The 16245-nt window shown below is 50.3% G+C and overlaps 1 protein-coding gene across 1 annotated transcript in view; it reads right to left on the bottom strand.

Moving 5' to 3' along the window:
• Positions 1 to 5011: 5011 nt before the first annotated feature.
• The window catches only part of SRCIN1 (SRC kinase signaling inhibitor 1), a 73207-nt gene continuing 61973 nt past the window's right edge, over positions 5012 to 16245 (bottom strand). Inside the window, exon 20 of the mRNA XM_040245541.1 lies at positions 5012 to 8440. Within this exon, the coding sequence (XP_040101475.1) occupies positions 8306 to 8440 (135 nt within the window). The 3' untranslated portion in view covers positions 5012 to 8305. The remainder of the gene's footprint in view (positions 8441 to 16245) is intronic.

The following is a 16245-nucleotide window of genomic DNA, read 5'->3' as shown; positions in this document are numbered from 1 at the left end:
ATACATTTCCCTCAAGTGTACATGGAACAGTCTTCAGGATAGACCAAAAGCTACGCCATAACACATGCCCAGGACACTTAAATTACAATTAAAATTTTAAGAAATTTAAAAGGATTGAAATTACACAAAGTTTGTTCTCCAAACACAAGGGAATTAAGTTAGAAGTTAGCAGCAGAAGGTTTTGGGAAGTTCACAAACGTGGCAATATAAAAGTACACTCTTAAATATCTAATGAATCAAAGAAGAAAGCACAGGGAAAATTAGAACTACTTTAAGATAAACGAAAGCAAAAGCACAGCATGTCAAAGCTTACAGGATGCAGCTAAATTAGCTCCGAGAGGGAACTTTATAGCTGTAAATGTCATACTGGCAAAGAGAGATTTCAAGTCAACACCGTAACCTTGCATCTTAAGAATCTAGAAAAAGAAAAGCAAACTAAACCCAAAACAAGCCAAAGGATGGAAATAATAAAGAATGGAAATAAATGAAGCAGGAAATACAAAAAAATAGAGAAAACTGATAAATCTAAAAGTTGGTTCTTGGAGAAGGTCAACGAAACTGACAGATATTTAGTTTTTTTCCTTGGTCAGTCTAACTAGGTATTCATCAGTTCTGTCAATCTTCTCCAGTAACTAACTTTTAGTTTTATAATTTTTAATTTTCTCTTTTTTTCTATTTTCATTTGTCATTTAAAAAAATGCAAATCACAACCACAATGAGATACCATTTCACACTCACCAGGATAGATTAAATCAAGAAAATAGAAAATAACAAGTGTTGCTGAAGATATGGAGAAATAGGGACTCTGGAACATTGCTGGAGGCAGTGCAAAATAGTGCAGCTACTATGAAAAATAGTTTGATGGTTCCTCAAAAAATTAAACATAAAATTACCATATGATCCAGCAATTCCAAATCCAGCTTTATACTCAATAGAAATGAAAACATATGTCCCAGCAGAAACTGGTGCCTGAGTATTTATAGCAGCATTGTTCATCATAACCAAAAGGTGGAAATAGCCCAAATACCATAAATAGATAAACAAATCATTGTATATACATAAAATGAAATATTATAGAGCCATAGAAAGAAAGAAATCTTGCCATTTGCAACAACATGGATAGATCTTGAGGACATTATGCTACATGAGACAAGTCAGATAGAAAGGACAAATACCACATGCTCTCATTATATATGGAATAAAAAAAATCTTACAGAGAACAAATGGTGGTTGACAGAAGTGGGGGTTGGAATGGGGTGAAATGGGAGAAGGGAGTCGAAAGGCACAAGCTTTCAGTTATATTTTAAGTCAGTCCTGGGGATGTAATGTACAGTGTGGCAACTATCGTTAATTATACTGTTGTACTGCATAGTTGAAAGCAAAAGAATAAATCTTTACTAAGAAAATCTTAAGAATTCTCATCACAAGAATAAAATTTTCTCTAACTATGGATGGTGAGAGATGTTAACTAGACTTACTGTGGTGATCATTTTACAATATACACAAATATTCCATCATTATGTTGTGTACCTGAAACTGATACAATGTTGTATGTCAATTGTACCTCAATAAAGAAGTCTTCATCACTCACCCCACTTATTTCTATAAGTGATGAACAATCTAAAAAATGAAATTAAGGAAACCATTCTATTTATAATAGCATCAAAAATAATAAAATACGTAGGAATAGATTTAATAAAAGTGCAAAACTTGTACCAAGAAAATGAAAATATCGTTGAAAGAAATTTTAAAAGATCTTAATAAATGGATATTCCATGTTTTAGAAGATCTTATGTTGTTAAGTTGGCAGATTTAACACAATCCCTATTAAAATCCCCATTTTGGGGGTATTTTTCGGCAGAAATTGACAAACTGATCCTAAAATTCCTATGGAAATGTGAGGGACGTAGAACAATCAAAACAATCGTGAAAAAGAAAGTTCCCAATTTCAAAACTTACCACCAATCAAGACATTGTGCTACAGCATGAGGCTAGATATATACTTCATAGGAAAACTCCAGATCTGTTTGGGTTGAACTAAAGGAATAAGGATTTTTCTCTGACATGGGCAGGTGGAAGGACTACAGTGGTGGGTCTGAGCTGAAGCAGAGAGTCTGTGGATTTGAGTGAAATTCCTGGCACGTGGCCAGGGGTATGGGGGTGGAGCTTCCTGCCAGAGGTCATTAAGAGTGCTGTCAACCAGTCGGCATTAGGGAATGTTGAGGGAGCCTATGTCAGCTAATGGGTACAGTGGCCTTGGGCCCAAGGCCCTGGCACGGTAAAGGATGCTTTGCTGCCCTGTGAGTTTAGGGTCACTTAAGCCACTCAGAGATCAAAGAGGAAGAACACTCCCAGGGGACTCAGAGATGTGCAGATGCTGAGGGAGAAAATACGTGGACTTCCCAGGTTCCTATTGGTAAAGAAGCCCCCTTTCTACTATCAATTAGAATCTGGCTCTGAGACCAACCTGAGGTCAGTCAAATCCTTTGCTCAGTCACTCTCCCCATCAATAGACAGGAGGTAATGATACCAATAGCTCATATGGTAAGGATTAAATGAACACTTAATACGTGTGTTTGTGTGCTCAGTTGCTTTAATCGTGTCCAGCTCTTTGCAATCATGGACTGTAGCCTGCCAGGCTCCTCTGCCCATAGGATTCTCCAGGCATATATACTGGACAGGGTTGCCGTGTCCATCTCCAGGGGATCTTCCCGACCCAGGGATTGAACCTGTGTCTCCTGCGTCTTCTGCACTGCAGGTGGATTCTTTACCCACTGAACCACCTGGGAAGTCCTCAATATGTGTAATGATGAGTATTAAAAGCACCAAGAAAGCATGACTAACAGGAGGGATGGGCCGTGGGTTTGAGTCTTAGCTCCATCACTCTGTAGCTACAAAGTCTCTAAGACTCAGTTTTCCCTCCCCCAGCCATCAGATCGTTCACTGTGAATGAGTCTGGCCAGCCATCATCTGCACCCCACCCTCACCCTACCTCATCACACCACAGCCATAGGTAAACTCTGAAAAACAGCATCAGATCATGTCACCTTCTGACTTGACCCTTCTATTGGTTCAATGGCCTGAGAAGAAATTTACCTTCCTTGCTACATTTGCCCAAGACCAAGACCTCCTGTGACGCTGTGCCCCCTTGCCAATTCTCAGTCTACTTGGTTTTCATTCATTTTCTAGAACCCACAGATGACTTCCTACCTCAGGGCCTTCTGTGGGGGACACCCAGCCACCAGCTCCCAGACAGCCCCCTTGTCGATTCTGAAGACCTTCCCTCATGTGACCTCAGGGCCTCTGGTCATACTCTCTGAGGTGGTCTTCTTTACTCAGCCACCACCTTTGCAGGCCTGCTTGCCTTCCTGGTGCATGGCTCACTGTCTGTCATGATTTTGCTCAGGAACTTCTGTTTTGGCTGGGTCTCCTCCTAGGCGCTGAGCCATAGTCCCAGTGAATCAATAAGCAGCACCCAGCCAGGAGTAGACAGTTGGGAGGTATTTGGAGGACGAATGAAGTGCCTGGCCTAACTCCCGCCATGCACTAATGGTCCCACTTATGACTTGATCTTGAACTGTTGGTGAATGGGGTAATTCTGGAAGATGAAGGGGTTTTGGCTACTTGCCCAGCTTGCTGGAAATAGGATGAGAGACAGAAGGCAAGATCTGCTGCCTTTTAAAAAGGACAAAAGGGGTGGGGTCTGACTTTCAGTCAGATCTCAAGGGCTACTTGGCAGGTGGGTGACCCAGGGAGGGGGCATTCCCTGCGGACAGCAAGCACATCCTCAACCTAAGTGTGACTGAGTTCCAGCGAGGCCTGGAAAAGGGTGGTTCTAGGCCACGGTCATTATCTCATGGGATGGAAGGGATGGTTTTATGGGAGGAGGTAGAGGAGACCCAATAATACCCCAGATCTCGGCCACGCTGGAGAATGCCTAGCAGCGCAGCCTCCAGGATGATTAGAACACACCGGGACAGTGGCACAGCCCTCGGAATCCCAGGGAAGCCTGGGAAACCCAAGCGGGTCAGTTGGCCCACTTGATGGCAGGCCAGGCTAGACTCGGATGTGGTAGCCTGGAAGGGTTCAGGCAGCTTGCTGGCTATAGGGTTGGGGTCCAGGGCCCCACCCAACCAGCATCTAGGGTAAATCTCCTGTCAGGGGTCTTCCAATTTCAGAGGCAACCATGGTGTAAGAGGAACCAGTAGGCCTTTGAGGAGGACAAAGCAGAAATGCAATGTGACTGGAGCTAAATCTTCAGACTAGTATTTCGCAAACTGTGGGTTTTGACCCTTTCAAGGGTCATGAAATCCAGAGTGGGCTGTGACCAAATGTTTACAATTTAACCGAAAATAGTGGAGTGCATAGTATACAGCAGGCGCTGTATTTCACTAAATATGTGGGTGTTTGTGTACGTGTGGACATGTCTAAATCACTGAGATGAAAAATAGATTTCTTACTGAGATACAGCTGAAAAAAACAGTTTGAAAGCTGATGTTCTTGATAGGATGGATGGAGACCATTAAAGGGTCAGCTCACCCAAAGGGCAGGAGGCTGAGGCCCGCTCCAGGGAACAGCTGGAGGTAAGCAGACTGGATTTAGTTTTGGGGGGAAGGCATTGGTTTTGGAGTCAGGCAGAGCTGGACACCAATGCTGACTGTGCATCTGACTAGCTGTGTGATGGTCGGTAAGACACCTGCCACGCCTGGCTTTGTCCCTGGCAGGAGTCAGTGATGCCAGGAGCATCCTCGCTGACGGTGGAGAGTTGGCACCCCATGACTTAGTGGTGTTCCTCTCCAGCGTCCAGATGATGTTGGCTCTCAAGGGCCCTTGAGGGCAGCAACAGCCCCCCCAGGCCCTGATTCCACCTCTCCCACTTCGTGCTCTGCCTGCTAAGTCTTCTGCCCGCTAAGTCATAAGGCAGTTGGCTGCCAGGAATTCCCCCTCCCCGCCACCCGCCCCAGCACCTTCCAGGGTGAAGATGAGAAATAATGAGACAGCAGCCTCTAGGAAGGAGATCCAGGAGAGGAAAAAGAAACAAGTTTTATTTAAGCCCCAAACACTCAGCTAGAAAAACCAAAAAGGAAAGTGCAGGAAAGTGGGGGAAGAAAAGGGACATTAAAAAAGAGACAGAGAAAACACAGCAACCCTTTTCCATTTAGAAGTTGTCAAGTTACACCGACAGAGGTCACAGAATACCCACAGAAGCCATCACTGCTACACCGACATGGGCCCTACGGGGACAGGGTGGGCTGTGAGCCGGGCTCGCCCTGGGGGGTCCCACTGGGACCCCTCGCAGAGCCTCAGGCCTGAGGCTCCTGGGGAAACAGCATATTGCGGAAGGGGTGGGAGAGAAGCCCCCCATGCGAGTAACACAGCACAGTGGGCAGGGGCTGGGGGAACCAGATACAGGGGTCCCCCCAGACGTCTTGGTTTTCTCTTGGTCAAGCACACATTGATGGACAGAGCAGTGAGGCGCATGCAGCTGGGGGGGCTTTGACGTGCTGGGGACTTTGAGAGGGCCCAGGGGCTGGGGGCTTGAGAGGGGAGCCAGAACCAGTGGTGCAGGGATGAGGGAACACACACTCAGGCGCTTCTACACTTGGGGTCTACACACATGTGCATGCACGCACCTCCATGTACACCCCGCCATGTACACATACAGGTCTCACGGCTGCCACATCTGCACACACATACTGCACACGTTCTTACACACCAAGCTTCTCCACGCCAAGGTGCAGCCAATGCCCAGGCTGGTTACGTGCACCACTGTGGGCACGCCTCCCTGCACACACATGTGGGAGGTCATGTCTGTGCATGCGCATGCTTCCTTTCCTCTGCACACGGCTAAATGGACTAGTGCCAGTGGATACACACACACATACACACACACACGCACACAGAAGTTGCGCACAACTCCTCCTAGAAATGTGCTGGCACCAAAGTGAAAGGTACAAATTCCACTGGGCTCCGCATTAGCAGTGGGTGGGGTGGGGCACAAGACTCCCTCCATTTGCCCCCTAATGGATGGACACGCCCCCTTCCCCTCCCCGACAAAGGGACATTCAACTCAGGACAATGATGGTGGGGCAAACATTCAGGGCACAGGGCTGGGGGTGGGTGGTGGGGAAGGGAAAAGTAGCAAGCAAAGAGTAATGGAGTGGAGGGAGGAGGGGGCACCACTCCCCCCTCCCCTCCCAAGTCAGGGGGTCTCTGTACAGCCGAATCAAAGCAAACCATTTCACTGGACCACAGAAACCAGGCCGATGCGCCCACCCTCCAGCCCCCTCCCCCGCCAAAACAGCGGCCAGGGAGAGTGCTGTGGTTTTCTTTTTTTTTTTTCTTTTTTAAATATTTATATATATTTATATTACGTATATTATATATATATAATATGTAAATATATTTTTAAAACAATATAAAATGTTAAGACACTTCACTTAAATGTAAAGAGTTGCCTGCAATTAAAAGTAATTGCATCATTTATGAGGTCCTTTTTTTTTTTTTTCTATTTTCCAGGGTTTTTTTGGGGGGGGGAGGGATTTTTTTTTTTTTCCTCTTCTTTTGTTATTTTTCAAAAAGGCTTGCTTGCCTTTGTACAAAAATGATCCAAAGCTAGAAAACAAGGATGAACCAACAAAAACAACAACAAAAAAAGAAAATGAAGTAACACAACCCAGTGTCCCCTCCCTCCCCAACCCTCAACAGCTCCCCCTGGCTCTCCTCAGGCGCCAGGCCCCAGAAGGTTCTGCTCCTTCAATGGCTCCTTCCCTCTGTGCTTTCTGCAGGGGGTGACTAATTCCAACCCCCTCCTCCCCTGTGCTTACTCCACTTTGTGCTCCAAACAGGAATCCTGCTCCCTGGGGACCTCTCTCCATCCTCCTCCTCCTCCACCCACAGAATCTCCCTGCTGGCCCCTTACTGTGCCCTGCGGGTGGCGGTGGAGGGGGAGGTTGCTGAGAGCCAAAACTGATCTCTCCCTCCCCTTCTCAGGACCCCCACCAAAAGCCTCACTGCCCACAGCCTCTGCAAGGTGGGTGCCCATGGGCCAGAGGTTGGGGGCACTGGCTGGCTGGTCAGGCCTTGAGGACCCTTGAGAATCTCACCAGGGTCACCAGCTCCCCATTTTAAAAACCATCTCTAATGCCTTCCCTGAAAACCCTCAAATCTCAGGATGGTTAAAGGTCAAGTCAGCCCACCTTCGGGGTCAGAGCTGTCCTCGCTGCCCCCCATCAACCCCCTCTCTATTGCCCTCACTTCCCTCACAACCAGACCCTTCCCACCCTCTAGGCCTCCAAGTCTAATTTGCTAGGCCCTTCATTCTTGTCCATCCCACCCCATTAAATAAGTTAATGTCATTTAAAGTGCTAAATTAGGAAACTAAAAGTACCAGATACCCCTCCTCGGGGCTGCCCTCTCCCAAGGCAGTGTCCCCAGCATCAGGCTGTCCGCTCAACCCACCATCCACAGCCAGCAGTCCAAAGGTGCCCCATTCCTCCCACTGGCATGGGCCAGGCAGCTCCTCACCACAGGGAGGTGGTTCCGGGAAACCAGCTCCTCTCCAGGGACACACAGATTCAGTGGCGTCACACCACCCTGAGGCCCCTCTGACTCTGGCCTCCTTCTCCAGCCCACCTGTCTTGACTCCAGGCCCACCCGGGCATGCGTGGATGGGAGCAGAGAAGCAGCAGAATTCAGTCATGTCCTGAGGGTGGGCAGGTGGGGCGCCTCCAGGGCCAGAGTCTCCTTACGTCCAGTTTTCTAGCCTGGTTTTGGGGTTGGTCCAATGTCCAGGTTTTCCTCCAGGCAGGTTTCTGAGGAAGGGGAAAAGGGGGTGTCTTGCTTCTCCAAGTCTCCGTGGCTCAGAGTTTGTTTGGAGTGCTCTTGGGAAGGGTGGGGGAAAGTGAGAAGGGAGGGCAGGGGTGCAGGAACTTCAGGATGAGCCCGGGAGGGAGTGTGGGGAAAGAGACAAGGGAAGAGCGGTGACAGGAAGTGCGCCATTTTGGAATAGGAAATCAAGGGAAGGTGGTGTGTTTTGGTCTTTAGTTTTACTGGTTTGCTTTTTTTTCTTTCTTTAAGAAAAAAAAAAAACACAAAAGTGAATCATTCAAAAAACCAAAAACACCAACAGGGGGATGGGCAGAGAGAGCTGAGAGGGCAAACCCTCAGCACTTTAAATGACATCCATGGCAAACCCTTCAGAGATTCTGGACAATGAGGTGGAAATGAAGGGAAACAAGAGGAGAGAGAGAGATGGCAGGGAAAGGGGAGGAGGGCAGGCTGGGGTGGGGTTATAAGGAAGCTTCTAGAAGGAGATGGAAGAATTCCTCGCTCCAAAGGAAGTCAATACGGGGATGGAGGTTCTGGAAGCCGAAGGCTTTTCTGAGACTGGGCTTGAGGTCTCATTCGAACCACTCATCTCTTTAGATGGTTTAGTGGCCTAGAACAAAAGCAGAGGTTGGGGTCAGAGGGAAGAAGGGGAGCCTTTGTGCTGGCCCCCAGTTAGTTTTTTTAGGTTCTCAGTTATCTGTTTTATACATAGAAAGTGAAAGAAAGTGAAGTCGCTCAGTCGTGCCTGACTCTTTGCGACCCCATGGACTATATAGCCCACCAGGCTTATCTATCCATGGAATTTTCTAGGCAAGAGTACTGGAGTGGGCTGCCATTTCCTTCTCCAGGGTTTCTTCCCGACCCAGGGATTGAACCTGGGTCTCCCGCATTGCAGGCAGATGCTTTACCATCTGAGCCACCAAGGAATCCCAATCTTTAATACATAGTAGTGTTTACATGTCAGTCCCAATCTCCCAATTTATCCTACCCTACAATTTTAAAAAATGAAAAATCTCCATAAATCCAAGAGAAAATTAACTGCAAAAACCAGAAACCAGAGGAGCATCTGGAGAGAGTGGTCCTCTGAGACAGGGGAAGAAGGTGCCAGAGCAGGAGTAGAAAGGGGAACACAGGGTTGGAACAAAGGGCCCAGGGTGGGTGGGTTAAGTCCACGGTTACTGACAGGAAAGACAGAAGGCAGAAGAGAGACCGGAGAAGCACAGGGAAGGCCAGCCCAGGACCGGAATGGGGAGTAGTAGGACAGGGAGCAGAACCAGACCAGGTGGGGAGGTGGGGAGGGCCAGGAAGGGAAGGAAGAAACGAAACATTAGCTGCCAAAGGGGAGGCAGGAGGGGAGAAGCAGCCCAACCAGGGCCCCTTCCAACTTCAGCAGGAGGTCTTCGGGTGGAAGCTGAAGAGTGAACTTGTCCTCCTGGACCCTCAGGACCCCCACGCCCACCCCCACCTCCTGCCCCACAAGTGTTCCTCCAACTTTGAGCTGTGTCTTGTGGGTAATGGGGAGCCACCCCGTGATGACGTGTCTGGCACTCACAGGTCACCTCTGAGAGTCAGAAACAGCTGTGCCCCCTCCCCACCTCCAGCAGACCCCTGGCACCTACACTGGTCCTGGAGATGTGAGAGGGTTCTAGACCCATCTGCATCTCCTAGAGGGGACGACCTCTTACAAATGCAGATTCCTGGACCCTGCCCCAGGATCCATCTGTCCTGTGAGCTCAGGCATCTGGGTTTTAGGCCAGCGCACCACGTGATCCTGCCGCACAGTGAACTCTGAGATCACTTGGGTTAGGGTAACATAGACCAGGATTTCTCCCTGTAGCTGTACCCACTATCCCTCCCTGTCTTGCTTAGCTACTACTAGTGTGATAACCAAACCACCCTGATTAAAGAAAAGAGGGATGAGGACTGGAAGCAGAGTGCTGTGGCACACTGCCAGAGATGTCCGGCAGGTCCTGCCTGGGCACGGCCACGCCACTTCTCCTCGACCTACATAATTATCTGGCTGCTTGGCAGCCTCTCTCAGATGCCTTGCAGGGGGGTGGGGGGGTGGAGAGCAAGGTGCCCCCCCGCCACCAGGAAGGGAAGTGACCACAGGCATCTGACTGGCTGACAGTGAACAACCTGCCCTGAGGTTGCTGATCACATTTCTTCTTCCACATGGGCACAGCGAACTATCTCTGGATTTTGCTCGCCACACTGTGGCCTGCGGTCTCCATTTTCCCTTTTATGAAAATCCAGGCATGAGTTCACTGTTTGGGTCTTCCAACTCCTCTCATCCTGACTGTGGCTGCTCACCCCTTTCTCAGAGGGGTTCCAGGCCCACAGCCCCCACATCCTTCGAATCATCCAGCCCTTTGTGGAACCCATGTGTCTGGCATGGCCTGTGTTGGAGGGGTCCCGGTACCCTGGCCTGGAGACAGACTCATTTAAAAACAACCAGGAGCTCTCTTACTCCCTTGTCACTTACTGTGGGCTCCAGTCCTGCCCCTCCCCTCCCACCATTTCCCAGTTAGAGTCTTTTCTCCCAAACCCAGGGGGCAAGGGGGCATGTCCCTTTCCTCCTGAGTCTCTTCACATCCCCGTGTCCCAAGTCAGCTGTTGGTTCCCTCCTGATGGTCCTCTTTGATCTCAGCTTGCCTCTCTAGTTATGAGCTTTTCCCATTCCTTCCCTTTAGCATTTGTCAAGAGCCTCACTCTGTCCCAAACTTTGGTCTCTCGAACACCTCCCTCCCAGCTTGTGCTGCCCCCTGACTCCTGCGTTCACTCAAGCGAGCTGTCCTCATTGGGAAGATTGCCCCCTCCCTGTTCTCCCATAGCTGGTGCAAGGCCTTTAAGCTTCATGGAGCAGCAGGGGTCACCAGCTTATGTGGACACCCCTGCTTTTCATGGACACCTCTTCCACTTGCTCTGTGAGCATGTTTTGTGACATCCTCTCAGGCCATCTTCCCTTCCAGGCAAGTGCCCACCACTTTTCTGAAACTGGGGGAACGTGTCCAACTGTGCCCAGTGACCCTGTCCTGTGCTGCTCAGAGTTCCCAACTGATACAGCTGCTGCCTCTGAAGGTTTTCATTGCTTCCCTGTCACCAGCCTGTCCGCCCCCGTTGCTCTTGATTATGTCCAGAGAAAGAGCTTTGCCACCTTTGTGACAGGCAGAAACCTCATACACAGATGGTCAGCTTTTAGCTGGGGGAAACAGGAATCATTAGCCAGACCCACCCAAAGGGTTGAAGCCCACACCCCTCCTCTTCCTGTGGGCCAGAGTCTAGCCCTCTCCAGGCACCCTGAGCGTGCTGACCTGTCCCTCCAGGCTATGAGACACAGATTCCCATGCAAGTATAAGTTATCTTGGGGCTTTCCAGGGTAGCTGAAGAGTAAAAATTCTGTCTGCCAATGCAGGAGGTACAAGACTCGGGTTCGATCCCTGGGTTGGGAAGATCCCCTGGAGTAGGATATGGCAACCCACTCCAGTATTCTTGCCTGGAAAATTCCATGGACAGAGGAGCCTGATAGGCTACAGTCCGCAGGGGCGAAGAGTCAGACGTGACAGAGTACCATTAGCCATGTAATAACAGATCATCTTGATGCTGCCAACCCGGTTGGTGCCTCCCCAGGGTCATTCCCGGGGCCACTGCCCACATGCCCTTCTTCCTTATTATTCGCCTGAATCAGGCACTGGGGTGCCAGAAGAGGCAGGGCTTCCTCTAGCCCAGGGTGGCAATAGAAGCAATGGCCGTTCAGGCTGTTCCCTTCTAGCCAGTGACTGATCTGGGGATGGGCAATAAGAAGAGAGGGGACATCAGCTGGGAGTCTCTGGGGAAGGTTCTCCTGCTTCTAAAATGATCTGTGGGGCTTCCCTGGGAGTCTGATGGTTGAGAATCTGCCTTGTAATGCAGGGGACACCGGTTCAATCCCTGGTCTGGGAGGATCCCACAAGACACAGGGCAATTAAACCCGTGTGCCACAAGTACTGAAGGCTACATGTCTAGAGCCCGCGCTCTGCAACAAGAGAAGCCGCCACAATGAGAAGCCCGTGCGCTGCAATTAGAGAGTAGCCCTGACTCGCTACAACTAGAGAAGGCCCTTGCAACAACCAAGAGCCAGCAGTCAAACAAATTAAATAAATTATTTAAAGTCAAGCTTTAAAAAAGAAACGATCTGTATACTTAAAGCCCTGAAATGAAGGCAGCCGTACTGGGGGGTGGGTGGGAGGATGGGCCAAGAGAACCAAAATATAGAAGGAACCCAGGTCCTGATGTCCTTGAGTTATATGAATTCCCCAACCCTGGAGCCTCACCTGCTGCTTCTGATAAAACTTTTCCTTGCTGTTTAAGCCATTGTGAATTGGAGTGTCTATTATTTGTGGCTAAAACTACTCAAACTGCCACAAGTGAGGCCAAAATTGCTCCCTTGATGTTCTCGTCAACAGCATCCCCATCATGAGTGGCAGCTCCCCAAGGCTTGGTGGTGCCCACAAAGTGATGCTTCCCGCCAAAGCAGCAGAATCCAGCATTAGGACAGCAAGATTTGCACCCAGCAAATCTGGCTTTAAGTCCCAGCTCTGCCACTTCCTAACTGTGCGAGCTTTGGCAGGTATCTCCCTGGATCTTCATGTTCTCACCCTCTAAGGAATAACAGACCCTACAGCATCAGAATCAGGTTGAGATGCTGTACACAGAGCCCAAGACCCAGTGCCTGCACTCAGGACGCAGGCAATAAATGGTAGCTGTTATTATATCATTACTATATTAATATTTCAAGTCTGCATTGTCTATTTCCACTTGGATTGGGCCTGATCACTGGCAAATTCATTCATTCGTCCAACCACTCATTCACCTAGCCAACAACTATGTACTGAGTGCCTGCCTGTGCTGAGAATTGTTCTAGGTGCTGTAGGCATGTTGCAGTGACAAAGTGGTTAATGCCCATATGAAGATATAAAGTTGTTCTGAGCATTAAATAAGATATACATGCTTTAAATTGGTACAGAAAAGGAGTGCTATTTTCTATTTTTCCTCACATCCCCAACTGATTTCTGCTTTGCGGCCAGGTTGGTCAACCCCGCCATCCCTTGGCTGACTGGCCTGTTGTTGAGTTTGGCCAATGGGGGTTAGGACGGGGTGGGAAGAGAGGGGGGGACCGTTTCTTCTCTCCTCCCTCCCCACTCGGTGTGTGTTGCAGGCATGCTGTGCCCTCTGTAACTATAGCACCTACTGGTTAGCTCTCACAGGACTCCCTAAACTGTACACCCCGAGGTCCCTCTCCCCAGGGAGGTCCAGCTTCCAGCTCTCACTGGTCCCTGAGTGCCTCAACATCACCTGTTGTCCACTTCATTATAGCCTCATCATTAGAATCATCCAAGGAGATACACTAAGTATTCAGCAGATTGCTTAGCCCAAGTAGAAGAGGGGGTGTTCAGTTTTCATGCCTGCACCAAGCCCTTGATCCTCGTCCCCTGGGGATCTGGTTCTTATCCCACCCCTGAATCTGGTTTTTTTTTTTTTTTTTTTGCAGTTATTTGTTTATTTTAGACAGCACTGGGTCTTTGTTGCTGCACACTAGCTTTCCCCAGTTGCAGTGAGTGAGGGCTACTCTCTAGTTGCAGTGCTCGGACTTCTCACTGAGATGGTTTCTCTTGTTGTGGAACACGGGCTCTAGAGTGCAAGATCAACAACTGTGGAGCATGGGCTCAGTTGCCCTGAGGCATGTGGAATCTTCCCAGACCAGGAATCGAACCCATGATCCCGTATCACCAGGCAGATTCTTAACCACCGGACCAACAGGAAAGTCTATCCCACTTCCTTGAGCACAACATCCACTTTTCCTCAATCATTTCCCCTGATTTCTCTGTAATACCAGGCACAGTTGTACCCCTTTCTCCACTCTTCTACCCCAATTTCTGTGTCTGGTCCTGGCGCTTCTATTCCTCTCCCTTTCATCACTGCCAAGGCAGTTTGGAGCTCCTAGTGTTAGAGCCCAGAAGTGAGGGAGAGGCCTCCGCCCAGCCCCTGGCCCTGCCAAAGGGGCAGTGCAGCCGAACACAGCGGGGACTCCTCTTTGGAGAGTATTCTGTGGCTTTCGAAGCTATTTTCCACACCCAGTATCACAGGAGCTCAGAAGCCTGCCCCTGGGTTCTTGTCCCCATTGTACAGATGAGAAAAGAGCCTGCAGAAGGCAGAGGACTTTGACCAGGGTCACAAACAGAGCTGGGAGGAGCAGTGCCCCAGCTGGAGGACGGAAGGCCAGGGGATGCAGGGCGGCTGGAACGAATGGAGGTGAAGCATCAGGGCAGTCAGTGAGGCAGTTTTGATTTTTTTTTTAAATCCAGCTGGGGCTGCAGGGCACAGGTGGCAAGCTGGGGCAGTGATATAACCCAATCAGCATTTAAAAATAGCCCTCCCTACCGTGCAGGTCTGGGAGGACAGGAGAGAGGTCACAGAATTTGCAGGGAAACCTCAGGAAGGCTTGCACTGGGTGCTGATGCACTGGCTGATTTCTCTGCCTCTTTATGATGTCTCTTTACTGAAACATCTCTACAAGAAACGTGATACTTCATTAGAGAGAAGATGCTTTTTCTTAAAGAGAAAGCATTTACTAGAGAAGTGAAAGGGAGAGAGGTACAGCCAGACCAGTCATGTGGGAAGAGAGAACCACGGCATCCCTGAGGGAGGGGGTAGCTCAGGAGACCCCCCCCCACCCCAAATGGGGCCTGGGTGGATGCCTGGGGCAGGTGACTTTCCCGAGGGGAGAGCAAGGGGGCAGGCTTGAGCTCAGAAGAGAGACCTGGGCCAGAAGAGATGGCAGCCGGTGCCCAAGGAGAGGGGTGTGTGGTGTGAGAAGAAGCTGAGGAGGAAGGTGGGCATAGAGGAGTGAAGAGGTGGGCACAGGAGAGTCTCCCAGAAAGGAGCCAGGAGGCGGGTGAGGGCTGTCAAGGGAGGGGGATGCTAAGGAGAGGAGGGTCCCATGGCCCCCAGTGTGTGAGGGGCAGATTGTATGCTCAACACGCTGCAGAGAGGTGAGCAGACTGCGGTGTGAAGAGGCCACCGGAGACCTAGCTGAGCCCAGGTGTGAAGCTCGGAGTGGGCCCGGGCCGAGGAATGAACGGAGCAGAGGCGGTGGAAGTGACTGGAGGGGCAGGAGAGAGGGCAGCAGGCAGAGGAGCTGGGTGCCAGGGGAGTTGGGAGTCAGGGGTAGAGATGGGGATCCTAATTACAGAGGAGGGAGATGCTGCTGAAGAGGCTGAGGCAATGTGTGCCAGGGTAGAGGGGTGGGAGGGGTGGAGGGTGAGTGACAGAGGTGTCAGGCAGTCTGGATTTGAAACCCCCTCCACCATGTGTCAGCCGTGTGACCTTGGGTAAAGCCTCAGTTTCCTCATCTGTCAAGTGGGGATAATAAGGCCCTTCCTCAGAGTGGGGAGTGTGCAGCAGGCTAACTAACGTGTGTCTGGCAGAATGTCAGCTGCTGTTCTAGACCCTGAGGAGAGACCAGCCTGGACAGGGCAAGGGAACACGGTGGTGACACAAAAGAAGAGCTGGGGTGCATCTGCGGACCCGCGAGGAAGACAGCGGGCCAGCGGGGAGCTAGTGAGGAGCCTGGCTGGCCCGTCTCCACTGGACTCTGAGAGAACCAGTGGGCCTGTGTGCCCAAGGCGGCTGCAGAGCCGTGTGGTAGGAAGAGCTTTGAGATTCTGGGGTCCCAGTCCTGGCTCTGATGCCACCTTGCTGTGGGCCCTTGGGAAGTTCCCTTCCTTTTCTGAGCTGTCCCCTGGTCTGACAAGGTGGTGACTGGATTTACCCATCTCTAACCTCCTGCCTCTGAGCCTAGAACCTTCTTCAAGTCATAGCATCTGGACATTTCCTTCCCCCACTCCCACCCAGCACTTAGAATACAGGAGCTGCTTGGAAATACTGAACCACATGAGTGAACTAAAGGTCTTTCCTGACATCTAGGCCCGGGGACCACCCTGCATCTTCTGATCAGGCCACAGGTAGGCCATGGGTGAGGCTGCCACCTCTACATACCATCCTTTAATCTGAAAGAGCGTACAGCACCCTCACCACTCCTATGCACCCCGCTACAACCCAAGCACAGGACTGAAAAGGAGATGCAAAACTGGTTTCTCCCTCAGTTGGGAGGTGGCCTAAAAAACTAAGCGGGAGGCTGAGTTGAGAGGGCCAAGGAGCAGGTGGGACCTGAGCGCAGAGGGAAGGAAGCAGAGGAGGGGGAGGAGTGGCAGGAAGACCAGGAACAAAGGCCCCTCCCACACCCCAGGGCACCGGCCTTAGAAGGGCCCAGGCATTGGGGTCTGCTCACTCCGCCTTGTCCAGGAGCAGCTCGGGAGATGGTCCTCTCTGGCCCTGAGTGAGGGGCCTTTTGCAAGAGGAGTGATCAGTGATCTG

The sequence above is a fragment of the Oryx dammah genome, unplaced genomic scaffold (assembly GCF_014754425.2).
Source record: "Oryx dammah isolate SB20612 unplaced genomic scaffold, SCBI_Odam_1.1 HiC_scaffold_8, whole genome shotgun sequence".
In the NCBI taxonomy this organism is placed as follows: domain Eukaryota; kingdom Metazoa; phylum Chordata; class Mammalia; order Artiodactyla; family Bovidae; genus Oryx; species Oryx dammah.
Note: the sequence above shows the minus strand (reverse complement) of the source record. Positions and strands in the feature narration are given on the sequence as shown.